Source organism: Vipera ursinii (assembly GCF_947247035.1).
Source record: "Vipera ursinii genome assembly, chromosome: 4".
Lineage (NCBI taxonomy): Eukaryota > Metazoa > Chordata > Lepidosauria > Squamata > Viperidae > Vipera > Vipera ursinii.
In genome coordinates, this window is record NC_139514.1 from 64,800,341 (window position 1) to 64,828,051 (window position 27,711).

Sequence of the window (27,711 nt, forward strand, 5' to 3'; positions counted from 1 at the left end):
GTGGGCAACCTTCTGGATATTGTTGGATTCTAATGCCTCTAATCTTTTAATCAATGTCAGCTGCATTCTTTATTATATTTAAAACTACCTGAAAGGACAGTATTAGCCACCTGATTTATCTCTCTCTGCCTCGTTTTGTTTACTATCAAGCAGGCATAATATTACTATTAAAAAGATTGCTTTTTATCCCTGTTTTGACTAATAAAGATATTGCCCCAGTTGTTTTTGGAGTGAATATGTATTTATAATGTTAAAGTCATAGCTATGCTTATGCTTAGAATTTTAGTATTTACTCTTTCTCTGCAGGTAGTCATTCCAGGCAAGATGAGTTGTGAAGTGGGTTGTGAAATGAGTTGTGATAGCATATTAATGTCTAGAAAGAGTAAATAAAAATTTAGACAGACATTAGCTGCCCCACAGTTAACTGTTTTCAGTCTAACGTTTTATGAGGAAAAATGATGTGGATAATCGTTTCCCATTGCGTTTATTACAAATCTAATAAACTCTGAACCTCTTTCCAACAGTATCATCAAACTAGTTTCCAGAAAGATATTTCCCTAAATATAAAGGACACACACGACACTTTGTAAATTTTATTAAATTTGTTTAAAGCAGTTAAACTTTAAATGTGTCCACGGAATCGGTATAAGTTGAAGTAGACTTGACATGTTTTAAGTGACATCTTTTACTGTAAATTAGTTCTAGAGGTATATGTATATCCAGTGCTTTTTTTGTAAAAGAAAAAGGTGCCGGAACTCACACATGTCATACAACCCGCCTTGCCTACCCTACAAGGTTCCATCCAAAAAAGGTGCTGGAACTCCGTTCTGAGCGTTCTATGACAAAAAAAGCCCTGCGCCTGTTACTCGTCCCAGCTTCTGCCAACCTAGCAGTTCGAAAGCATGTAAAAATGCAAGTAGAAAAATAGGGACCACTACGGTGGGAAGGTAACAGCGTTCCGTGCGCCTTTGGCGTCTAGTCATGCCGGCCACATGACCACGGAGACGTCCTCGGACAAGCGCTGGCTCTTCGGCTTTGAAACGGAGATGAGCACCGGCCCCTAGAGTCGGAAACGACTAGCACGCATGTGCGGGGGAACCTTTACCTTTATATCCAGTCCTTGTTTTGTAAAAGAAAAAGGTGCCGGAACTCACACATGTCATACAACCCGCCTTGCCTACCCTACAAGGTTCCATCCAAAAAAGGTGCCGGAACTCCGTTCTGAGCGTTCTATGACAAAAAATGCCCTGCGCCTGTTACTCGTCCCAGCTTCTGCCAACCTAGCAGTTCGAAAGCATGTAAAAATGCAAGTAGAAAAATAGGGACCACTACGGTGGGAAGGTAACAGCGTTCCGTGCGCCTTTGGCGTCAGTCATGCCAGCCACATGACCACGGAGACGTCCTCGGACAAGCGCTGGCTCTTCGGCTTTGAAACAGAGATGAGCACCGGCCCCTAGAGTCAGAAACGACTAGCACGCATGTGCGGGGGAACCTTTACCTTTATATCCAGTGCTTGTTTTGTAAAAGAAAAAGGTGCCGGAACTCACACATGTCATACAACCTGCCTTGCCTACCCTACAAGGCTCCATCCAAAAAAGGTGCCGGAACTCCGTTCTGAGCTTCTATGACAAAAAAAGCCCTGCGTATATCCCATGAAATAAATCCGGTTTTTTAACCTGGTGTGCAATATAATTAACGGGGGATTTGTAGGCAAAGCCAAACAGATAACACTTCGAGTGGGGAAAAAAAAAACGTAAGCAGGGAGAGTCCTAGCGGTGAAAGAAGAGGCCGAAGGCGAAAGGCGGCGATGAATGAAAACCCCAAGGGGGAGGAGATTCAGAGGCCAGGGGCTCCGGCGGGGCGGGGCTAAGTGTCGCTTGGCGACTTGGCGACTTTTGTGAGGCAGCGGCGGCAGCGAATAGGGCGGCTGGCGTGCGTGAGATGGGAAGGTGGCGACACTGGGAAATTGCGACGCCCTCAGCAGCAGCAGCAGCAGCAGCGTCTTCGTATTCATGGAGATTTTTCCTCCTCCTTTTCTGTATTTCTCTGCCTTTCCTAAGGTGGCGGCGGCGGCGGCGGCAAGAGCGGAAGTGACGGTCAGTGTGGGGTGCTTGTCGTTGGGGGAAGATGCCGACTGTGGCTGTGCTAGGCAAACCAGAAGGTAAACAACTGTGACAGGGAAGGGAAGAGGCAGGGATTCTGGGAGGGGGACGAAGCGGCAGGGCCCGGCCAAAGCCAGGGCCCGGACGTTACCCGCCGCAAGAGGCCTTTCTCGCCAACGCCTTGACGGAAGATATATATCCTGGGCGCAACACCTCAGTTGCCATGTCCAGCTACTTCAGCCCGACTGCGAGACTCTCCTCCTCCTCCTCCTCCTCCTCCTCCTCTATCGTTATGTCCCCCAAAGACCGCCCCTCTTCGTAGGGTCAGCGGGAAGATCTGCAATCTTCAGCGCTGCTGAGAGGTATGTGAAAGCTGGGAGCCGGCTCGTTTGCTCTCCCTGCTCCTGGCCTCCTCTTTGCTGCTTTTTGGAGCGTTACTTTGGGTTGTACTTTTCCTTTGGATCCTTCTCGGAGAAAGCTTTCCTACTTCCTCTCACTCTCTTGCTTTGACCCAAAATGAACGTTTAAGCTAGGCCAGGGGTCGGCAACCTCGGCTCTTTTATGACTCGTGGACTTCAACTCCCAGAATTCCTGAGCCAGCGTAGCTGGCTCAGGAATTCTGGGAGTTGAAGTCCACGAGTCATAAAAGAGCCGAGGTTGCCGACCCCTGAGCTTAGGCCTTTTTCTTTCTTTCTTTCTTTCTTTTTTTTTTACTTTTCTCCGAATTCCTAATTTAGAAGGGGCAACTGTTTCATTTTAAGAAGCGAGGAGATCTTCGGCTGAAATTTCCAACAGAAAAAAAAGGCTGGAAAGCTTTCCTGTTGATAGATGGGACTATGCCAGGTTGGGGAAGGGCAGGCGGGGGGGGGGGTTAGGTTGGCTACTTTTCTTGATAAATTGAGAATATGGATAATGGCTTAAGGAATGAACACAAAACGCATCTTTTTTATATTCAGATGTTTTTACTTTGCTGTGGTGGTATTTATTTTCTCTTTTAATTCAGAAAACCAAAAAAAAAAAAAACCAAGGTGGGAAAGCAGGTTAGAGGAAAGGCTCACCTTGTGCATCTGTGTAAATTTATTTATTTATTTATTTATTTTAATTCCATTTATATCCCGCCCTTCTCCGAAGACTCAGGGCGGCTTACAAGCTTAGCAGTAGCCTTCATTCAAATACATTCAAATAAATGTATTAGTGATTTTCCAGAGAACTCCAGTCTGCTATATCTAAAAGTATCCATTTTCTCTGTTTTAATTCTGAATGAATTGAACTATTTAGCTTTAATTTCAGTTTAGCTTGACCCTGTCCCCTCCCAGCAATATTTGGAAAATGTTTCAAAAGTTATGTTAGTGTGAGTTATAGTATCTCACAATACTTATATCCAGTATTGACAGTCTTTAATCCAGCATTCAAGTAATTGGTATTAGCCTAATTAACTTTGAACTTTTCACATTTTGATCTGGCATAATTGTGTAACTTTCCTTGAACTTGCTTAACTGCCAACCAGTTAAACAGAAAAAGGAAAAATAACTTATTTTGAGATAATGCATTTGTATTCTGCAATACTGTTCTCTTTTTTGTGTGTTTCAGTGAAGAATATTTTTTGCACTGCCAGTTTTTATTTTTGTAACACTTCATATTAAAAATAGTTTTCTGCGTCATTTTTCAAATAATTAAATGTTAGTAGGATACCAATGCATCATTTTTTAAGAGAAAGAAAATACGCTACAGGGTTAGTCCACAGTTGGCTTTTTCAGTTAGTCTAAATGATTATGAAAATTATATTTTTTATAGTTTGCATTATACAATGAAAATTATAAAAATAGAAATAAGTGTTGGCTTTAAGTATAATAATGTTATATTTATGGAATAATATGGATGTCTTTTCCCATGACATCATTTCATATGTCATGAATGATTCCAATACGGAATACAGTGTATATACTTACTTTCAGCCTTCTGTACAAGTAGTCCTTAACTTACAACCACAATTGGGACCAGAATTTCTGTTGTTAAGATAGTTGTGAGTTCTGCCCAGTTTTACAACCTCTTTTTGCCATGGTTGTTAAGTGAATCACACCATTAACTTTTCTTTTGGAAGCTGACTGGGAAGATTGCAGATGGCAATCATATGTCCCTGGGATGCTGCAACCATTGTAAATATATGCTGGTTACCAAGAGCCTGAATTTTGATCACCTGATTGGATGCTGTGACAGTCATAAAAGTTAGGATCATTTGTATGTTGAGATAGTCATAAATGTGAGGATAATTTTTTAGTGCTGTTATAACTTCAAATGGTAGCTAAACAAATGGTTGTAGTCAAGGACTATGGTACATGAATAATTATTTTCTAGAGCAGTCTGTTTTACATTCATAATTAATTGGTTCTAGGCAAAAATGTGGAATGTGTGGGAAAAATAATTCATTGCAGTTGCTATATCATGTTAATTTTTATTTATAATGATGTTAGATTTTTTAAAATTATTCATAGACATAAACAGTCTGTTGTATGCTGTCATGAGCCTTGCTGATTAGTAGAACATGTTCACATTTTGCCATGCAGTAATTGTATTAGACAATATTGGAAGCTGAAATCCATACTTTTGGAGAATGCCCAAGTTGTCAAAGACATTATTAGCACCTGGATATCTGCATGGTCTTAATTTGCTTTTTTAACCACAGGGTAGATATAGATATATGTTACTGATTTCAGAAAATCAGCATGTTGTACCACTTGAAAGTAGGCAACATCTAGACTTAAATATGAAAACAACAGGAATGAGCCGTGGTGGCACAGTGGTTAGAATGCAGTAGTGCAGGCTACTTGTGCTGACTGCCGGCTGCCAGCAGTTCAGTTCGAATGTGACCAGGCTCAAGTTTTACATCCTTCCGAGGTTGGTAAAATGAGGACCCAGATTGTTGGGGCAATATGCTGACTCTATACACTGTTTAGAGAGGGCTATAAAGCAGTGTGAAGCGGTATATAAGTCTAAGTGCTATTGCTTTTGCTAATTTGGAAAGGTGTTGTAGTTTTAAATTCATATTCTGTACTTGTAGACAAGCTGGATAGCTAGCTTGTGGCAATTAAAATGTGGTTAAAATACTTGAAAAATGTGTGTAGTTGAGAGTATTTTATGGACCTGAGTGGATAGATAACTATTTCATTAGCATTAGATCATCCCATGCTATGTAGCATATCGGACAGCAAGGTGTTTCCATATTTTTGGTTTGGGGTAGATGCTTCAATGTCTTGCCATGTGATATTTAAAGTTCTTTAAGTCTTCTATGAACGTCCTCCGCTATATATTTTTGGGGTGTCTTCTTAGCTCTTTGGCACTAGGGAGTCTGTCTCATTGCCATCTGGGGGATTTGATTGTTCTTCATACAGAGAATATAACCTGCAAGTTGGAATTTTCTGTGTGCAACAGTGTTATGTAATTTGCAGGAATTGGATCACTTCTTTGTTAGTAACCTAGTCAAAATAGCTAATCTTTAGGATACGGCAAAGGCATCTTTTTTGGAAGACATGAAGTCTCTTGTTAATACTCATTGATGCCTTCCTTGTCCCACTGGCATAAATGGTTGTTGGGATTGCTATAAAGGCAAGAAAACAGAATTTAAGTTTCAGTGATATAGGTAAGTTAGAAATAATTGGAAAATTCTATTCAGAGCTATACAAAGATGATCACTCAAAAGTAAAAAAAAAACCCACAAAAGAGGAAATGCCAGATATCCTAGTGGAGGAAGTATCAATTGCCATAAAATCAATGAAAAATGGCAAAGCCTCAGGAAACAACTGGGTTACAGTTGAAATGCTGAAAGCTGGTGGTCACAGTTTACACAAGATAGTAGCAAAACTATAGTCAGAGAAGAAAAAATACCAGATGCTTGGAAAAATGCTGAAGTGATTCTTATAGACAAGAAAGGGGCCCAAGATGATTTAAAGAATTATCGCCCAATACGCCTTCTTTCAGTCATCTGCAAGGTTTTCACCAAGATAATAGCAAAAAGAATATTGATAACATTAAATGATGCTCAGCCAAAAGCGTAGGCAGGGTTCAGAAGTGACTACAGCACAATGGATCACATCCAGGTTGTTCAGAAAGTCATTGAAAAGCACAATTGGTACACCATGCCTCTGTGCATGGCTTTCATCAACTACGAAAAGGTGTTTGACTCAATATTCCAGCAAGCAATAATTAATGCATTGCTCAACCAAGCCGTAGACACTGCTTACCTAAACATATTACAATCAGTATGTGAAAAAACAATGGCGGCAATGCCTTAATGATCTTAAAGTGGAAATCAGGTGTATGACAAGGCAATACAATATCACCTATCCTTTTCTCAGCCTGTTTTGAAGAAGTATTTCGCAAACTAGAGTGGGCAAAAGATAGAATAAATATCAGTGATGCCTATTTAAATCACTTAAGATTTTCAAATGATGTTGTCTTCTCACAAGACCCAGAAGCGCTACAGAGACACATACAAGAGCTGCACAAACCAGGAGAACCATTTGGCTTAAAAATAAACCTGAAAAAGAGCCAGGTTATGTTTAATAAATTCACCAAAGGAAAAAATATATATCTGGAGAAGAACTAGATGTAGTAGACCACTACATATACCTTGGCCATGGATCTCAATGGTAGGTGATAGAATAGAAGAAATTGAACGGTGTGTTAAATGTGGTTGGCAGGCATTCAGCAAGCTAAGCATAATTTTCAATCTCCCCCTATGCCTGAAGAGAATCGATACAAAAGGTACGAGTGGCGCAAAGAGCCATGGAAAGATACATGCTCGGCATTACAAGATAAGATAGAAAGACCTGCACGTGGAAAAGAATTGAAATGGAAATGGGCTGGTCACAGAACAAGAAGAACTGATGGCAGGTGGACCAAAGCAGTCATGGAATGGATCCCACTTGATAAAAAGCATCCATGAAAGAGACCTAAAATGAGATGGATTGATGACATCAGCACACTTTGCGGGCCCCATTGGCAAAAGAAAGCTCAGGACAGTAGTGGTTGGAAACAAGCGGAGGAGGCCTACATCCTGCGGTGGATAGAGAATGGCTAAAATGATGATGAGATGAGGACCAGATTTTATTCATCCTCTGGAAAACAGCTGTTGCTTTTCCAATGTGGCACTTGACATGTGTCATTTGACAACCACCATTGCCAGTCATAAAACCAAATGAGAAGGGAGGAGAAGGGGGCATTGGGCTTGCAAACTTTCTGTAAAAATTATAACCATTACAGAAACAGCAAGAATATGACTATTTCACATGAATATTTTCTTTAACTAGAAAAATGTATCTTCCAGTCGTATGCCCAAAATGGATAGATATTTTACGAAGTAGAGGAAAACCTAAAATATTTGTAGTGTATAGTTTAGACGTACAATACTTTTTGTGTGTGTGTGTGTGTATACAGGTAAAACTCGAAAAATTAGAATATTGTGCAAAAGTTCATTTATTTCAGTAATGCAACTTAAAAGGGGAAACTAATATATGAGATAGACTCATTACATGCAAAGCAAGATAGTTCAAGCCGTGATTTGTCATAATTGTGATGATTATGGTGTACAGCTCATGAAAACCCCGAATCCACAATCTCAGAAAATTAGAATATTACCGTATTTTCCGGCGTATAAGATGACTGGGCGTATAAGACGACCCCCTACATTTCCTGTTAAATTATAGGGTTTGGGCTATACTCGCCGTATAAGACTACCCCTCTTCCAACGCACACCAAATAAAAATTTAAAAACATCAGATTTGATTTTAATATGGTAATTTTAATTCAAATGCTTATGACATGCAGGTGCTTAGTAGGAAAACTGTCACTTATAAACATAAGGCTGTTTGTCATCAAACATGTAAACATAAAACAGTGCAAGTGGATTAAACTATAATAATAATAATAATAAGAAGAAGAAGAAGAAGAAGAAGAAGAAGAAGAAGTTGTTGGAGGGGACCTTGGAGGTCATCTAGTCCAACCCCCTGCTAAGGCAGGAAACCCTATACCATTTCAGACAAATGGCTGGCCAGTCTCTTCTTAAAAACTTCCAGTGTTGGAGCATTCAACAGCTTCTGGAGGCAGGTTGTTCCACTGGTTAATTGTTCTAACTGTCAGGAAGTTTCTCCTTAGTTCTAGGTTGCTTCTCTCCTTGACTAGTTTCCATCCATTGCTTCTTGTCCTGCTTTCAGGTGCTTTGGAGAATAGCTTGGCTCCCTCTTCTTTGTGGCAGCCCCTGAGATATTGGATCCCTGCTATCATGTCACCCCTCACCCTTCTCTTCGTTAAACTACACATACCCAATTCCAGCAACCGTTCCCTATTTTCCTAATTCACTTTTTCACTTTTCCTAATTCACTCTAAAGCTTTCCCTGCGCAGAGCCTTAAGTAAAACCAGCTGCCTGCAATTAGTGCAGGTTCGCATCCCACCAGGCTCAAGGTTAACTCCGCTTTCCATCCTTCCAAGGTAGGTAAAATGAGGACCCAGATTGTTGGGGGCAATAAGCTGACTTTGTAATAATGCTGCTTGGGGTGTGTGTGTGAAAGCCCTAATAAACAGGCATATACACAGAATGAAGGCTATTGCTAAGCACATTGATTTGTGCTTGAGTCTTCGGAGAAGGGCAGGATATAAATGGGATTTTTTTAAAAAAAAGACCAAATGGGAGATCCGCTCCAGGTTTTCCAGCCAGCCCGCCCAGTTCCTGAGTCAAATGTGTCCTTAGAGCTAAGCCGGTGCTCTGGCTGCTGCCTTCCCCACCTGCCTTACAAGTTGGGATATACTACAGCTGGTCTTCAACTTTAGAAGGAAAGACGCCCAGACCCCAGCCTGTAAAAAATCACAGACTGCAGCTTCTTCTCCAATTGGTCCCGCTTTCCCTGCGCAGACTAAATGGCAGATCCGCTCCAGGTTTTCCAGCCAGCCCTGTCCCTAAATTTTCAGCACCCGGCGTATAAGATGACCCCTGACTTTTGAGAAGATTTTCATGGGTTAAAAAGTAGTCTTATACGCCGGAATCTACGGTACATGCAATCAATAAAACAAGGAGTGTACATAGAACAATATCGGACCTCTGAAAAGCATAAGCATGCATATGTACTCACTACTTGGTTTGGGCCCCTTTTGCAGCAATTACTGCCTCAATGTGGCGTGGCATGGAAGCTATCAGCCTGTGGCACTGCTGAGGTGTTATGGAAGACCAGGATGCTTCAATAGCGGCCTTCAGCTCTTCTGCATTGTTCGGTCTCATGTCTCTCATCTTTCTCTTGGCAATGCCCCATAGATTCTCTATGGGGTTCAGGTCAGGCGAGTTTGCTGGCCAATCAAGCACAGTAATCCCACGGTCATTGAACCAGGTTTTGGTGCTTTTGGCAGTGTGGGCAGGTGCCAAATCCTGCTGGAAAATGAAGTCAGCATCCCCCATAAAGCTCGTCTGCAGAAGGAAGCATGAAGTGCTCCAAAATCTCCTGGTAGACGGCTGCGTTGACCCTGGACTTAATGAAGCACAGTGGACCAACACCAGCAGATGACATGGCTCCCAAAATCAACACAGACTGTGGAAACTTCACACTGGACTTCAAGCATTTCGCAGTGTGTGCCTCTCCATTCTTCCTCCAGACTCTGGGTCCTTGGTTTCCAAATGAGATGCAAAAGTTGCTCTCATCAGAAAAGAGGACTTTGGACCACTGAGCAACAGACCAGGTCTGTTTTTCTTTAGTCCAGGTAAGACGCTTCTGACATTGTTTGTTGTTCAGGAGCGGCTTGACAAGAGGAATATAACATTTGAAGCCCATGTCCAGGATCCGTCTGTATGTGGTGGCTCTTGATGCACTGACTCCAGCCTCAGTCCACTCCTTGTGAAAGTCCCCAACACTTTTGAATGGCCTTTTCCTGACAATCCTCTCCAGGCTGCGGTCATCCCTGCTGCTTGTGCACCTTTTTCTTCCACACTTTTCCCTTCCACATAACTTTCTATTAATGTGCTTTGATACAGCACTTTGGGAACATCCGACTTCTTTTGCAATTACCTATGGAGGGTATCAATGATGGTTTTCTGCACAACTGTCAGGTCAGCAGTCTTCCCCATGATTGTGATTCCTACTGAACCAGACTGAGAGACCATTTAAAGTCTCAGGAACCCTTTGCAGGTTTTATGGCTTAATTAGCTGATTAGAGTGGGACACTTTGAGCCTAGAATATTCCACCTTTTCACAATATTCTAATTTTCTGAGATTGTGGATTTGGGGTTTTCATGAGCTGTACGCCATAATCATCACAATTATGACAAATCACGGCTTGAACTATCTTGCTTTGCATGTAATGAGTCTATCTCATATATTAGTTTCCCCTTTTAAGTTGCATTACTGAAATAAATGAACTTTTGCACGATATTCTAATTTTTTGAGTTTCACCTGTATATAACACATACATACACACACATACACATACACACACAATCTGTACTGTTTACCACTTAAAACAGAATTAAGGAACTTGGATTAGTCTAGCTTTTGTTGGGTTATAGAAGATATTCTGAGCTTGCAAAGGCCATGCTAATTTTCTTTGGAGTTCATTTTGAATGGGGAATGGTTAGTCATTCCAATCCTCTTTTATCTGTATAAAGCTGCAAAATGTATTTATATATTTAGTATGGATTTTTAAAGCTTATTTTATAATAAATTGGATGGAAAGAGCAGTCATCCTAGACTTTTGGCCTCAAGATAAAATATGAATGATCAAGGAGTTGTTTCAATTGACCATTGTTCTCTATGGTGAGACACCAACTCAATCAGATATTCGCTATAGCACTTCAGATGAGGCTGGTTCTAGTTATACTGACCCCTATATGTTATAAAGCCTAGTTTTCTTTACCACTAGCTATGCTACTGTGTTTCATAGGAGTTGCTGGTTTCTGTCTTTGATTTACAAAATGGATTATGTTCCTGCATGAAGATTCTCAACAGCAACTACTGCTTAAGGTAGTGTAAAGAATCCATGAAGGACTATATTACAACTTTTGATTTCGATATTACTTTTTTCAAACATAGTGGCTCACACAGGGTAGAATGCCACTCCATTCTCTTGTTGGTAACTTAACTCTGTATCCTTTAAAGGAATGTCCTATATCCTGTCTGACTACTTAGGGTGGATTAATGTGAAATACCGGTACATACCGGAACTGCATTTGGGATATTTATTTCAACTCTTCTCACCCTGGTCTGCACAGAGTTAGAATAAGTCTAAAAAGATTTCTAAAACTTTTTATGATAAAATAGACATAGTAAGAATTAAGTAAACAATATATGAATATAAGAATCATAGTTCTCTTTTTAAAAATTGCAATAAATCAAACAAAATGACTTTAGTGTAATTAGAAATTTGCTGTTTGGATAGAACAATTTCATGACTATCATGAAAAAATGCATGGCAATATTTATTAATAGTTTGGAACTTTAAAGATCTAAATTATAAACGTTTTCATACCAATTAGTAGCATAATGTTTACTATTTTCCAGAAGATCAAGAGGGAGAGTATTGAGCAGACCTCTAGGGCCAAGATGTTTCATAGTATTCCATGTTCCTTTAATTTCTCACAGGATTGGAAGTTTAAACATCCCTTCTCCATGTGCACTCATTGGCTAGGCAGATTATATTCTGAGGAAAACAGCTTGTAAAGTATCTTAAAGGGGGGGGGGGAATGGTTTTTCACCTTGCAGACCTTTGCAGGTCAAAAAATGCATTTTGAATTGCGTTGAAAGACTAGCTTTAATCTATCAGAAAATAGATTACCAAAAAATAGATGTTATGCTCAGATAGTAGCTCTAGCATGTTACATTCCTGGTTACCACATTTTTATCAGCTTCAGCTTCTAATTATTTCCAGAGACAGCATCAAGTAAAGTACATTGCAATAATTGAAATATGTCGTAATAAGGGCATATGGCAGGCCCTTCTGACCTGGATAAGGGTGCATCTGTAATATCAGCTATGGGCAAAGACTTGTCAATTCCACCTGTTGTTTGAAGTAGAGGCATGAGTCCAAAAGGTTTCTAAGTTAGGGTTATGTTCTTTCGATGGAGGATGATTTAATCCAAATCTCCAACCTAGAACTAAGGAGAAATTTCCTGACAGAACAATTAATCAATGGAACAACCTGCTTCCAGAAGCTGTGAATGCTCCAACACTGGAAGTTTTTAAGAAGAGACTGGACAGCCATTTGTCTGAAATGGTATAGGGTTTCCTGCCTGAGCAGGGGGTTGGACTAGATGACCTCCAAGGTCCCTTCCAACTTTGTTGTTGTTATGATTTTTTATTCATTAAACGTGAACCTCAGTCAACTGAACATTCAAATTGACTGGCGCTGATGGTTGACACGGGTTGCTGCCAGCATCCTAGGTATCAACCAATACCTCCTTAGAATGTAAGATGTTCTGAGTAGCGCAGTTTTTTTGTAGCATTGCTGGAGTTATTGCAGGAAGCTGCAGTTTCTTGATGTATTTTGCAAAGTTTTGGGACATAGTTCCCAGTGCCCCAATGACAATGGGTATCACTGTTACACGTTTCATCCATAATTGCGCAGTTTCGATGGCCAGGTTGCGATATTTTGTAATTTTTTCCAGTTCTCTTTCTTCGACTCTGGCATCTCCAGGTACAGTGATATCAATCAGCGCTATGCTTCGGGTTCTCTACAACTGCGATATCTGTTGTGTTCCAAATGGCAATCTGTCTGTATTTGAAATAATAATAATAATAATAATAACTACTACTACTACTACTACAACTGGTGCAGCTATATTTGTTTTTTTAGGGGTGAAGGTGGGGAAATAGCAAATCCACCTTGCTGGGATTTAATCTGAACTTGTGTCTATCATCCAGACTCTCATAGCCTTCAAATTACAGGTTGGGATTATCACAGCAGCTCTGGCTCAATCGTGGATGGGTGATATACAGTTATATAACATCAGCATAGTGAAAATACCTTATCTCAGACAGTTGGGTGATCTCTCCCCAGCAGCTTCATACATGACTTGAAGCAGCGGTCTCCAACCTTTGCGGCTCACAGACCAGGGGAGGCAGCAGCAGTGGGGTGGGAAAGAGGGAATGGTTTTGCACGCATGCTCGCCTATCACTCCCACTGCCTGGTTTTGAACAGGCTGCAGCCTGGCACTGGGCCGTGGAGCGGGGTGGGGGGTGGGTTCAGGACCCCTGTGTTAAAGAGCAATGGGAACCTGAAGTGTTGTTTATTAATAGTGATATGCAGCAAATTGTCACATCAAGCGCTGTGATGATACTTGTACTTCAGTCCATTTTTTTTTAAAAAAAAAACTTTTTTCTTCAACCTGTTAATTACAGTTGAAGGTCTGATAAAAAATACTATGCAAAGCTTTCCTAAAAAAATCAATAGTATATTGTGAAGTTATTTTGTCAGGGCTGCCTCCATTCAACCCCTAGGAAAGAAAAACCCCTGACTCCAGAGATTTAGAGAAAAGGTACTTTTACTAGGAACGAACTGAATACAGCAGTGGTCCGGCAAGATCTGAAGAAAATTCAGGTGAAAAAACAAATCTGAAGCAAGCCCCAGAGCCCAGCTCCCGGTAGCCAGGCAACCAGAGTTCAATCATCAGCCAGAAAGATGTTTTGGGAAAGTCTCTGGTCCAGGTGCAGTGTTCCTCTTCCTTGCATTCCAAGGCTGGACATTTGGCCTTGAAAAATGTTAAACAACCCGATCTGGTCTCCCTGAGACACGGCCTCCTCACCAGCCTCCTCACCGCTTCACAGAAATTTCATTTCCATCTCCTGTACGCTTCCCCCCCCCAAAAAAAATACCCTGTGCTTCCCCTGCCCCCGTTTCCATGGCAGCTGACAGCAAGCTTGAAAGAAAATGAAGATGCAGGCTGACATTTATATTCTTTTCTTTAAAAGGTTATGCATTTTAGTATTAGATGGTTAGGGCTATGTAGGAAAAGCAGACTTATTCTCTAATTACGTGGTAATACTAGCTTTTAGTTTTCTTTAGTTAGCTGAAGTAAGATAGAAACCGGGTGAAACTTTGTCATGAAGTTAGCCTGTAGAGAGTGTAAGTTTGTGAGTCTTAATTCTCGATATAATCACAAGAATGTATTTATTGATTGATTTATATCTCATACTTTCAAAGTACTATTCTGTAATTGATTTAACAAGGAAAAAATTTAAAAACAAAATTGAAAATGCTAAAACTTACAAAATAAAGAAGTTTTTTTAAAAAAAACACCAAAAGTTAGACTAAAATTATGTAACTCAATATTTCAAAACTGGTTCTTAAATATTTATTTTTATTATGACATTTAAGAAATGTCCTTGTAGGATCTTCAAAGGTTACTTGGAAATAGGTCTGTACAGAGTATTACTGTACAGATTTGTTTGAAGGTACAGAGGAGGTGAAGAATTAAAATATCACTGATTTTTTTTAAAAAAATTAAGCTTGCATTGTGATTCTAAATCCTGTTTATCTATAAATGTTATATTAAGTAATAGTATGTGGGTATGACCTTGAGAAAGGAAGGGAAGAGCCCCAGCTGCATAATGGGCAGAGAAAGAAACTTAGAAAGGATCCGCCCTAATGTGCCATCCTAAACAAGTGGTAAAAAGAGACAGCGGGAGATTTGCACTTTCAGATTTGTAAGATTTTATTAATGTAGCCTTAGAATAAAGTAGGATTAGTTCATCTTGTTGTATTTCCTATCTGATCTACCTGGAAGTGCCGAGGATATAAATTGTAAGTAAATTGTAAGTAAAGGGAAAGTAGCAGTAAGTTTAACTAGCTTATCCCATTTCCAAACTATGTTTAAAAGTTCAGGGTTATGAAATATAATTGCTTATTTCACATTGCTGAATCTTCCCTAAAATGAGCGTTTTATTAATTGCAGTGGGGGTGGATTTGTCTAGGAATTTTATCTGTTTTGGTACCTGAAATACTGCGGACTTTACTGATCTCAGTATTTTTATAAGGATTGATTGTTGTTTTTTGTCCTGTGTTAACAGTTTTTATCTTCTCTATTCCATTATGACTGATGCTGTTCAACTTTACACAAGTTCAGGATGATCTTAAATTTTAAAAAGCTTTAAAAATCTTGCCAAGAAAACTGCTTGGACACATCAAACCAATCACCATTAGTCAAGAATGGCTCAAAAATGTGAAAAGAAAACCTTTACTAAATGTAGCATCTTTTGCCCTATGATCCCTTAAGGCTGATCTTAGTTCATATTTAATATTTTAAACCTAGTTCCATGAAATAGAATTATAATTACTATGCGTAATGTGAAAGTTGGGGATAAAGAGTTTATGATTACTTTTGCTAAAGCAAGATTTTCTATATTGACTGTTGTTGTATAAGATGCCAATTATATTATTCAGGATTAAAAAATGAGACACTGGATTAAATATTAAGGTGTTTCCAACCTTCAGGAATTTCATGAAATTCTAAAGTTTTCTTTGTTTACATTTTCCAGGTGATTCATGGCAGGGGACGTGGAAGGATTTAGTTCCTCCATCCATGACACCAGCGTCTCAGCTGGGTTCAGAACACTGTATGAGGAGGGATTACTGCTTGATGTCACTCTTGTCATTGAGGATCACCAGTTTCAAGCTCATAAAGCACTTCTTGCCACCCAAAGCGATTACTTCAGAATTATGTTTACTGCTGATATGAGGGAACGAGATCAGGACAAAATCCACTTAAAAGGACTGACAGCAACAGGCTTTAGCCATGTTCTCCAGTTCATGTACTATGGAACTATTGAACTAAGCATGAGCACTGTTCATGAGATCCTGCAGGCTGCCATGTATGTTCAACTTATTGAAGTGGTGAAGTTCTGCTGCTCCTTTCTCTTAGCAAAAATATGTTTGGAAAATTGTGCAGAAATTATGAGACTTTTAGATGACTTTGGTGTAAACATTGAAGGAGTAAGAGAAAAACTGGATTCCTTTTTGTTAGAAAATTTTGTGCCTCTCATGGCCAGACCTGATTTTTTGTCCTATCTCAGTTTTGAAAAGCTTATGACTTATTTGGATAATGATCATCTGAGCAGATTCCCAGAGATAGAACTCTATGAGGCTGTTCAGGCTTGGCTGCGGCATGATAGAAGACGCTGGAGACATACCGACACCATCATTCAGAATATCAGGTTTTGTTTGATGACACCATCCAGTGTTTTTGAAAAGGTTGGTGCATTTGAAAGCAGTAGATAGTGCTCATGTGTTTAGGGCAACATGCCATTCATAGGTAAAATACCCAAAATTAGTTGAAGGGGAAATATAAGACTGTTTTTAAAAGTGGAACCTTGAAATTGTGTCTGAAATGAGTGTCGTTTTAATTTTAAAGTTTCCCAGTTACAAGCTAAAAGAATTTACAATCAGAAAACAGGTAGGTAGCTTTTCTGGTTATCAATCAAAGTGAAAACTGTTCAGTAGTGAAAAACCTACAAGACTGTTTATGATAATCAGAATCGGTGAAATCTGTGATTTGTGTATACTGATGTGTACTCACTTGGCACAGTTGTGGAAGTCTTGTATATTTCAAAATAAAATACACACTAAGGCAGGGGTATCAAACTGCCAGCCCAAGGGCCAGACGTGACATGAGGAAAGCGTGCCCACTCCATTGCCGGCAATGGGGAAAAGGTTCCGATACATTGCATGACACCATGTGATGTCGCAAGTTTGACATCTTTGCTCTAAGGTTTTAACTTCCTCCTAAAAATGAAAATTCAAAAATATAAGAGTGCATTAGAAAAAGAATCTCAGCATTTATCATTAGATGCTGAACTTGATTTATTAATCTGATATATATACCATTTGTACAGGAGCTCAAGATGGGGTACATAATGCTCCCTCCTTGGCTTTGTTGGTTCCAAACAAATTTAATATAGGATCTGTAATTTTAAAAAAAACCTAGCTGCTGTTTTTATTTTGACTGTATAAAAAGAGATGTGAGGTATTAAGTTTTAATTCTCTTTTCTGTTCTTTGTTTGATTGGGGTATAAATTTTGGTTCCTCTTCCAGCATTGTTTTTCTTCAACTGCAGAGCAGTGGGCATTGTGGTAGATGTTCTCTACATTGATACAGATCTTTGAGGCTATAGTTGTTGGGAGTGTAAGAAATAACGTGGATCAATTAGGAACTGGTTTATTGACTAGGTTTACTGGTTAACATATGACTTTAGAAGTTGCACAGTTTGACTTTAGAAAGACTCTTTAAATTAGACAACTATAAGAGTTTCCTCTTTATGTAATTAAAGGATGTGTTTTCTATGCTTGGGTAGCACACAGCCTTAGTGGTTAAGACACTGGGCTTGGCTGGAAAGTCAGCAGTCCGCGTTCAAGTCCTGAGCGCCAAGCAATGGGGTGAGTTCTCATCCTCACCTCAGCTCCTGCCCACCTAGCAGTTCGAAAGCATGCAAATGCAAGTAGATAAATAGGTACCCATTTCAGTGGGAAGATAACAACACTCCATAATATCCTGCTGGCCACATGACCACAGAAATGTCTTTGGCACAGCGCTGGCTCAAAGGCCTTGAAGTGGAGATAAGCACCACCCTCTATAGTCAGCAACAACTATTGGAGTAAAATCCGCAGGAACTCTTTTACCTTTTTTTACCTTCTATACTTACTTATGCATCAGAAGCATGTATAGCCTGTAACCAATGTAACATCCTTCTTGGATAGGATTCCTACATCCCCCTGACCCCTAAATCTAATTATATAAATAACAGCTCTTTTATAATTTCTAAATTTAAAAAAAATCCCCAATAGAGTAATGAAAGAAAAAAACAAGATAGCTCATGCACTGCTGTGTTATCTAGAATTGGACATTTTGACAAGGTATCAGTGTAGACTGGAAAATCTTGCCTGGTATATGTGAATCTCCCTTTTGATGACTAATATGTGATTAATTTTAAAAGGTGCTAGATCATTTATGACCTATCGGGTCATCATTTGAGAGAGATTTTCTTACCAAATTCCTCAATGCCTTCAACAGGGCAGAGCTTCTAATGTATTGCTTTCACTGGAAAAACTCTTTAAAAATTCAGGGAGATATTCGGAGATGTGTCTGTTTAAACAAAATGTTTTATGACATAGGTGTGGAGAAACCATGACTTTTATATATTGCTGGCCTAAGACTTCAGAAATATTAGCATTCCTGAACTGTTGAAAGAGCTGCTGGGGGTTATAAACTAGCATATCCAGAGAGTTGTAAGCTTCCATATTCCTGTACTAGATTTTATTAAAGCAAACTCTTCTTAAATATATCTTCTATTAATGCATCCTGTTATGTTACGGACAGTTTCAATTAATACGTAGAACTTCTAAAATATCATGTAATCAAATATAAATTCTGTACAGGTAGTCCTTGACTTAAAATAGTTCATTTAGTGACCACTTCAAGTTACGATGGCACTGAAAAAAGTGACATGACCGTTTATCACATGATCGTTGCAGCATCCCCACTGTCACACAAGCAAAATTCAGATGCTTGGCAACGTGACTCATATTTATGATGGTTGCTGTGTCCTGGGATCACATGATCACCTTTTGCGACCTTCTGTTAAGCAAAGTCAATGGGGAAGCCAGATTAACAACTGTATTAGTAACAACTGCAGTGATTCACTTAACAACATGGCAAGAAAAGTTGTAAACTGGGGCAAAATTCATTTAACAACTGACTCGCATTGTAACAGAAATTTTGGGCTCACTTATGGTCATAAGTCGAGGACAATCTGTACTTGCGGTTCAGCTGCCACTAATACACAAATATAACTTGTAAAATTGAAGTTATTTGTGAACTATAATAGTGTACTGTGAACTATAATAGTAAACTATAATAGTGTAAAGATGTGTGCCCAGTTTTCTCTTAACATCTATAAAATTATTGCACCTGTTAAAATATGCAACATACCAAAATCCATGTATATTTTGATAAAGGTATGAGTTAGATGAAACCTAATTGACGTAGTTGACATTAAAAGCAAATTTTAGAGCAAAGGGAGTCTTTATTACTGTATTTTTAATGTATTTATATGTTAAGAAAACACACACACTCTTCTTAGATTATGTATTTTGAGTTAAAAATGAAATAACTACACCCTAAGACAGGGGTGTCAATTTCATTGAGGGCCGCATCAGCATTGCGGTTGCCCTCGGGGGGGGGCAGGTGGGTATGGCCAGGGTGGGCGTGGCCTACTGGGTGGGCGTGGCTAGAGTGCGTATGGCCTATTGGGTGGGCATGGCCAGCTCTACATCGTTTGCATCAAGGGTGCCTGTGGGGGCCTGGGCAGGAGTGGGACAGATCTGAAGGTCTCTGGCAGAAGGAGGGTCTCTGGGCCAGGGCCAAGGCAGTGGGGGGGCATTCCCTCACTGTTTCCAGGATGGCTTCGGGGGCCACATGAAACCACTTCGTGGGCCGGATCTGGCCCCCGGGCCTTGCGTTTGACATGTCTGCCCTAAGAGATCAAGCTAAGTAACCAACAGTATTACAAGTATATTTTCCAACATTTAATTATAATGCTACATATTGACTTTTTTAAAAAAATAAATATTTTAAAATAAATATTATGATTGCTGTGTACTGTAATCATTGGTTACAAATATTTGAATTGATTAAAGCACTGAACTTTAATTTGCTTTCCATATATGATATTTGCTAATTGCATCATTCACTTTTAGATACTGTATTTATATCTGTTTCATCTTTTTGTATCTGGTTTTATTTTTTTTCTTAGTGTATCCATTTGTATCCATATTGCTGTCCTTCATCTATCTGCAGTGTAGACTTAGCCTCATTTGTACAAGTAGTTCTCACTTAATGATTGCCCTGTTTAGTGAACATTCAAGTTTATGACAGTGCTAAAAAATTAACCTTATGATTCATCCTTGCACTTACAACCTTTTCAGCATCCTTGCAGTCACATGATTGAGATTCAGGCACTTCATAACGAATGTTTACAACTGTCACAGCGTACTACAATTATATGTCATCTATACACTTCACAGATGGCTTCTAACAAACAGAATGGGGAATTTCGCAGTAAAATTGCAAGTCTCAATCACATAATGTCTGTCTTAATAACTGCATGTGACTTGCTTAATGACTATGGTTGAAATGAGATGATAAGCCAGTCAAGGTCACATGAAGTTTTGTTTAACAACCCCATTATTTAACAATAGAACTGTGGCTCCCAATTACCGTAATTACGCAAGGATACTTGTAATAACTTTTTGTCCAGGGACTCCACTTTTTTTCCCCAAAAAATGCTTTTCTCTAGCACAGGCATGTCAAACTGCTGGCCCGCGGGTCGGATACATCAGAATGAAACCGCGCCCTCCCCATTGCCGGCAATGGGGAAAAAGTTGTGATATGTCGCACGATGTCATGTGACGTCGCAAGTTTGACATGCCTGCTCTAGCACTATCTCTTTTATCCTATAATTTGTTAAGTAAAAGTAAAAGGTACCTTCATATGCATGTTTTGGGCAAAAAAGAGGAATAAGGTGATAATGCTCAAGCTAATAGCTGGTACCATTTAAACTAGAATGTCAATAAAGGATTCTTAAACAAATAATGACAAATTAAAAGTTCCAGAAGTATTAAGACCTTCACTGGCAAATTATAGAAGAAGGAAATGTTTCTTTTTTATGAAATGGGTACTGTTACAAAAAAGGAACTTCGTGTGGACCAAACAAAACTCTTTTAAAGACTTAATACATAAACTGATTTTTTGTTTGCTTCTATGTTCAGAATTCATGTTTTATGAATATAATAGGCAGCCTGTTCAAGCAAGACCCATGTTGTACACTAATCACTTTATTATAATGATTCAAAGTTTAATTAATATAAATAATTTATGAAATGAAGGTCATTAATTAGTAAATAATCATTTTCATGGTGAAGACCAATAGAAATGAATCTTAACAATACATTACTTTTGAGGCTATCTTAAATATGGATGTTTAGAAATAAAAGTGTTAAAACTAAGCTTTCCTTGTAACAATACCTTTTGAAATTAAGTTGTCATCAATATCAAATAGGTGTTTATTTCAAAATCTTTTATTTAATGTAATTTACAAAAAAACACTTATCAACTAAAATATATTTCTAGGTTGGTGGTCTCGATATGTTGATAAGAAGATACGAGATAGAGAAGCACTCTTGCACTAAGAAAGGTGTGTTGTATTAAAAATCAATTCCTGTAGGTTGAAAATGAGAGAGCATAATTCTCATTCATGTAATTGCTAGTAAAGACTTTTTCCTATTTCTATATAGAAAAAATATTTAATTTTAAAAATTTAAAAATACAGGTGCTCCTCGTTTAAGTATGGTAATTGGGACTGACAACTCTGTCACTAAGTGACATGGTCATAAAGTGTGACATCATATGACCCTGCTGACTTATGACAGCAGTTGTGCTAGTTCCATTTGCCATTGTTAGGTGAATTCCATGCAGTCACAGCATCCCACAGTCATGTGGTTGTTATTTGGCTTCCCATTGATGGAGGCTGAAGGTCACAAATGGCTATCATGCAACCATGGGATGCTGCAGTGTAATTGCAGGACAGTTGCCAAGCACCTATAATCACATGACAAAAGAGATGCTGTGACAACCACAATTACGAGGAACAGTTGTAAATCCCATTAATTACCACTTGTAATTTCAGATGGTCACTGAATGAAGACTGCCTGAATTTTGCAGGCCCTAATCAGTAACTATATTGTTAAGTTAATGTAATATAATTGGAGAACTTGCCTCAGTTTTAGACTAGACATTAATATTCTATAAAAAAGAGCTTTGGGGAAATCAGTATCAGTATAATAAGTGTGCTGCAGCTAGCAAAAAAACCAACACGGTGCTAGGCTACATTAACAGAGGGATAGAATCAAGATCACGTGAAGTGTTAATACCGCTTTACAATGCCTTGGTAAGGTCACACTTGGAATACTGCATCCAGTTTTGGTCAACACGATGTAAAAAAGATGTTCAGACACTAGAAGGAGTGCAGAGAAAGAAACAAAGATGATCAGGGACTGGAAGCTAAAACATAAAAGAAAGGTTGCTGGAATTAGATATGTCTAATTTAATGAAAAGAAGGACTAGGGTGACATGATAGCAGTGTTCCAATATCTCGGGTTGCCACAAAGCAGAGGGAGACAAGCTATTCTCCAGAGCACGTGAGGGCAGAACAAGAAGCAATGGATGAAAACTAATCAAGGAGAGAAGCAACCTAGAACTAAGAAGAAATTTTCTGACAGTTAGAACAATTAATCAAGGGAACAACTTGCCTCCAAAAGTTGTGAATGCTCCAACACTGGAAGTTTTTAAGAAGAGATTGGACAAACATTTGTCTGAAATGGTATAAGGTTTCCTGCCTGAGCAGAGGGTTGGACTAGAAGACCTCCAAGGTCCCTTCCAACTCTGCTATTCTACTCTACTCTACTCTACTCTACTCTACTCTACTCTACTCTACTCCTATTCTATTCTATTCTGGAATTCATTATTGATGATGCTATGTTATTATGTTGAACTGCAAAAGTGAACTAGTAAACTATGATATGGTAATTTTTGTATTTTAGTTTATGGCCTGATAACTTATGAATTAGAATTTAAAAGGCATGTTCAGAGGACCAGATATTTTAATTATTTTAATTAGTTTCTTCTGCTGCACATTTTTATGGCCTTGGAGAAATAGATAAAAAATTTAGAAAAGGATTTACTTATTTATTAAAGGTATTGGTATATTAAAGATATAAATGGTAGAAGGAGTTAATTATGAAGAATGTTATTTTAAAAGATGCCTAAAAATTAGTATTGGGATCTGTCATACTGAAAATGAGTTCAGTGTGGCCTATAACCATCTTAATTGTACAATTCTGAGTAATTTTGTTGAAGAGCAACAAAATGTAAGTGATCCTGGTTGATCAGATTATTTAAAAGCTGGGTTTTTATGATTTCAGCTAGTAAGTCATATTTGAAGTATTTGTTTCATGGTTTCCCTTAATTTGGGAAATTAGCCAACTTATTTCTGAACAATTTTTCTATAATATTTTCATGCTATATACAAAGCCATATATAGCTTACATACCTAAGGCCTACCTCTCCCTAACAGTTGTTGCCCTTTGTCCCAATTAGGCTAGGTGTTATAGTGGGAAGGATCCCAGCATGGGGTACTCTTTGTAGATCTGCCTCCTTTGAAATACTTTGAAATACTCTGATGTGAGGATAACCCTCACATTCATGGACTTATAGAAGCAAGTGAAAATATGTCTATTCTTAAGTCCTGGGCTATAATTATAACCAGCAAATGTATAATACAGTAAATAGAACATTACTTTTAGCATTAATTTGAGATTGGACTATTTAAATTATATTGACTTAAATTGCATGTTATGTGGTAAGTTCTAGTATCTAGAATACCTAGAATCTGCTTAGTTTCAGATGGTAGATGCATCTTGAAAATAAATATATGTATTTTGCTCTATCCTTAGGTGAAAACTTCAGAATTTTATCGTTATTCCAGACAGTTACGGCATGAAGTGGATCAGGCTATGAATTACTTCCACTGTGTGCATCAACAGCCTTTGATGGAAATGAAATCAAATCGCATTCGTTCTGCCAAACCCCAGACTGCAGTATTTAGAGGAATGATAGGACACAGCATGGTAAATAGCAAAATCCTCCTCCTGCACAAGCCAAGGGTCTGGTGGGAGTTAGAAGGCCCACAAGTACCTTTGCGACCAGATTGCCTTGCTATTGTTAATAACTTTGTATTCTTATTGGGTGGGGAAGAGTTGGGGCCAGATGGTGAATTTCACGCTTCCTCCAAGGTGTTCCGATATGATCCAAGGCAAAATTCTTGGTTGCGAATGGCAGATATGTCTGTGCCACGGTCAGAATTTGCTGTTGGTGTAATTGGAAGATACATCTATGCAGTAGCTGGAAGAACAAGAGATGAGACATTTTATTCAACCGAACGATATGATATCACAGAAGATAAGTGGGAGTTTGTAGATCCTTATCCGGTCAATAAATATGGACATGAAGGAACTGTTCTTGGCAGCAAACTGTACATCACTGGTGGAATAACATCATCTTCTACATCCAAGCAGGTTTGTGTGTTTGATCCCAGTAAAGAAGGGACAGTGGAGCAGCGAACAAGGAGGACTCAAGTGGTGACTAATTGTTGGGAAAACAAATGCAAAATGAATTATGCAAGATGTTTTCACAAAATGCTTTCCTATAACGGCAAGCTTTATGTTTTTGGAGGTGTCTGTGTAATTCTGAGAGCCTCGTTTGAATCTCAAGGGTGCCCTTCTACAGAGGTTTATGATCCAGATACTGATCAATGGACAATATTGGCTTCTATGCCAATTGGTAGAAGTGGCCATGGCGTTGCTGTTCTGGACAAGCAGATAATGGTTCTTGGAGGCCTTTGTTACAATGGTCACTACAGTGATTCAATTCTTACTTTTGACCCTGAAGATAATAAATGGAAAGAAGATGAATATCCGAGAATGCCCTGCAAACTTGACGGTTTACAAGTTTGTAGCCTACATTTTCCTGAGTATGTGCTAGAACATGTTAGACGTTGTAGTTAAAACAAAAGACTTAAGAAGAAAGTATTCATGAGAAAAGCAGAGTAGAGGGAAATAAAGCAAATTAAATGTCATTGAGCTGTGTAATATATATCTTAATAAAGAAAAAAAGTGTACAGGAGTGCATTTACAAAGTTTATTAGGAATGCCAATAACTGCAGTTTCATAATGATTATTTTTTTTTTACATATTATGTGGCCTGAGAAGAGAAAATAAAAGATGTTCTTCCATTTTATTTGTTGTAAAACCATGTAACAGACACACATGAACACGTTTCTGTAAACAAAACTTTATGGTTCAGAAAATACTGGAACATACTGTTTTTGAAAGGTGGTTTCAAAGCAAATGTATTGTGCATTTTAATTTTTTAAAGAGGTGAAAATTTTGGCACCCTTACTAGAAGATATTCTCTTCTAATATAGCAGTGCAATAGTTTTGTTTAAGTACATAATTTGTTTTTTGGATACTTCTTTTTCACTTTTATGCCCCCTGAACAAATTTGACAGATCATCTTTTGATATTGATCACAATTTAAAAGTTTTCTATTTTTTATATGATTTTCCTTAGTTTTATGCAATAATTCCAGTTAGTCTTGCTGAAAAATAAGTTTCTGAAAGTAACAGTTTTTTATGAAAATTCTAGACTGCCTTTGTTTTAATTGTGAAAATAAAATTTATGTATACAGTATGGTCAAGATAAAATTCGTATTTTTATGTGCAGCTAAAAATCTATTTTTACAAGTGCACAGATATCAGCCATATCTGTAGAATTTTAGCTGTAATGGTATCCTTTCATATATATACATTCATTGGATAATTGAAAGCTTCATTGTCATTAATGTAATATACATTTGGTATATGCTGACTGATGGAGTAATATTTGAACTTTTAATGCAAATAAGGAAGAAAGTGAAGAAAGTGTCTGTATTTTTTAAAGATTTTCCAGGTTTTATCATATTAGTGCTTTGTCCCGAAGATATACATAATAGAAATGAGTATAATAAGCATAAAATCTGCTCTCTATGAGCAGATAATTTTCTCCAGGTGTTACCAGCTATTGACAAAACCATTTCCTTGCACTGATTAAGCTGTACTTAAAAATAGAGATTTGACTGACTCAGCATTATTTCAGCAAACTTGAAAATATTACTGGCTTCACTATTTCTAAATCGGGTGGATGGCCAGCACAGGGATCCTGTATCCCTTGAAATTTTGTTGAACTACAACACCCAACCTCAGTCAACAAGGCCAGTTGTAGATGGCAAAATTTGGACTTCCCATCTCTGGACAATAGGATGTTGTTAAAAGCCCTCTTTAAATCTGTAGATGCATGTCTGAAAATGAGTGATATCCCTCAATCTGAATAGAACCTTGGGTTGATAATGAACTTTTTTTATCTCTTTAAAGTAATTTGGAAATGTGAAAAATAATATTTGACAATTTGAAACTTGCTGACTCGAGGCAGACTCAAATGCTCATGTAAAACAAAAGACATAAGCTGCACAATTTTATTTCAGCACTTGGGGAACCTCTATATAACAACATGCTATATTCTTGGAGTTTAAAATTATGCATGTGATAAGTTCCCAATTTGTGTTGTGTTAAATAGCAACATACTTGACTGAAGCAAATGAGGCTCTAATGTTTATAGAATTGTGTTCTTTCCAAGCTTTTCTCTCTGAAAGATAAATTTATGGGGCAATATTACTTTGTGATTATCTCAAAGATCACAAGTATAAATTACCCGTGTAATAATATGCTATGTTTACTGAGGTCATGTTATATTAAAAAAGGTAGACAAAATTTTCTCATTAGTTTCTTGTACACAGACAATATTTGAATGTTCATAAACTTTGTTTCTGAAAAAAGCATATTAGCACAAATTCAGATGCATGTTAAACCAAAAGTGATCCTGTTGTTTGTGTAACTTATGTTTACTTCTTTTAATATAGACATTTACAGTTACTAACCTTATTAAGATGCAACCAAAGCTTAATTCTGTAATTGACAACATAATAAGATAAACAGAACTTATGTGATAGGGAAAATGTAGTGCCAGAGGTCAACAGAAATATATTTTATTCTGTTTTAAGACAAAACAACCCTGCTTGGATTCAGTTTTCAAGGCATATTGGTATATATTGCCAGTAGTTCCTGAATGAATAAAGTAATTCTGATCTTTTATTCATAAAATAAAAGCAGCATACTAATGTGTATATACACACATTCATCTGTTATTTCTATTTTGCTATAGACCTATTCATTTCTTTATTAGTATATAGAATATAGCATATAAAGAGGGGAAAATTGTAAATGAGTTTAATCCACAGCATGTTTCAAAATGTGATGTATAACTTCTCACATCCCACTTTAAGAATTTATGTTGCCAGTGGAACATAATCTAAGCTTCTCAAAATAAGTACAGTTTTTCAGTAACTTCTTGAATTTTTACTCACCCTAAAATTTACTTTTATTTAGTCTATTCATTAGACTAAAATTAACTAATTCTAGAAGTGTTTGTGATAGCAGGATAAGATCAGATAAAAATGGAAGTGAATTTTTTTCCAAGTACATTAAAGAGCCACTTTTGTATCATGTTAATTATTACATGTATGAATAGCAGAGAAGCTTAGACACTTATTGTTGCTGCTTCACTATGGTTGCTATGAGATCAAAGACTTCACTGTAAGAAAATGAGTTTTTGATTACATCTAACTTGGGGGAAATCATTGGGTTAGACTTAAGTGATGGCTTACCTGCCTGGCTTTTAAGTAATATTTGAATACTGATAGCTCTTTGTTGTTGTTAGCTGTGAAGTCGTGTCCAACCCATCGCAACCCTGTGGACAATGTTCCTCCAGGCTTTCCTGTCCTCTACCATCTTCTGGAGTCCATTTAAGCTCCCGCCTACTGCTTCAGTGACTCCATCCAGCCACCTCATTCTCTGTCGTCCCCTTCTTCTATTGCCCTCAA

The 27,711-nt window shown here is 38.1% G+C and overlaps 1 protein-coding gene across 3 annotated transcripts; it reads left to right on the forward strand.

Moving 5' to 3' along the window:
- Nucleotides 1-1,908: 1,908 nt before the first annotated feature.
- Nucleotides 1,909-27,711, forward strand: KLHL15 (kelch like family member 15). Of its 3 annotated transcripts, none has more exons than XM_083361910.1 (3): nt 1,909-2,464; nt 15,609-16,320; nt 23,634-27,711. In XM_083361910.1, exons 2-3 carry the CDS (start codon nt 15,616-15,618, stop codon nt 24,741-24,743), a joined length of 1,815 nt encoding a protein of 604 aa, XP_083218036.1. In that variant the 5' UTR covers nt 1,909-2,464; nt 15,609-15,615; the 3' UTR covers nt 24,744-27,711. The 3 variants fall into 3 exon arrangements, with proteins under 3 accessions (XP_083218036.1, XP_083218035.1, XP_083218037.1); XM_083361909.1 differs by having other exon boundaries at nt 1,909-2,161; XM_083361911.1 differs by having other exon boundaries at nt 1,963-2,096.

What these genes read in the sequence shown, in the direction of transcription:
- KLHL15 (XM_083361910.1), top strand. Translation starts at nt 15,616, where the DNA reads ATGGCAGGGGACGTGGAAGGATTTAGTTCCTCCATCCATGACACCAGC. An exon ending in CATCCAGTGTTTTTGAAAAG is followed by an intron (nt 16,321 to 23,633) that starts GTTGGTGCATTT and finishes CTCTATCCTTAG; the next exon opens with GTGAAAACTTCAGAATTTTA.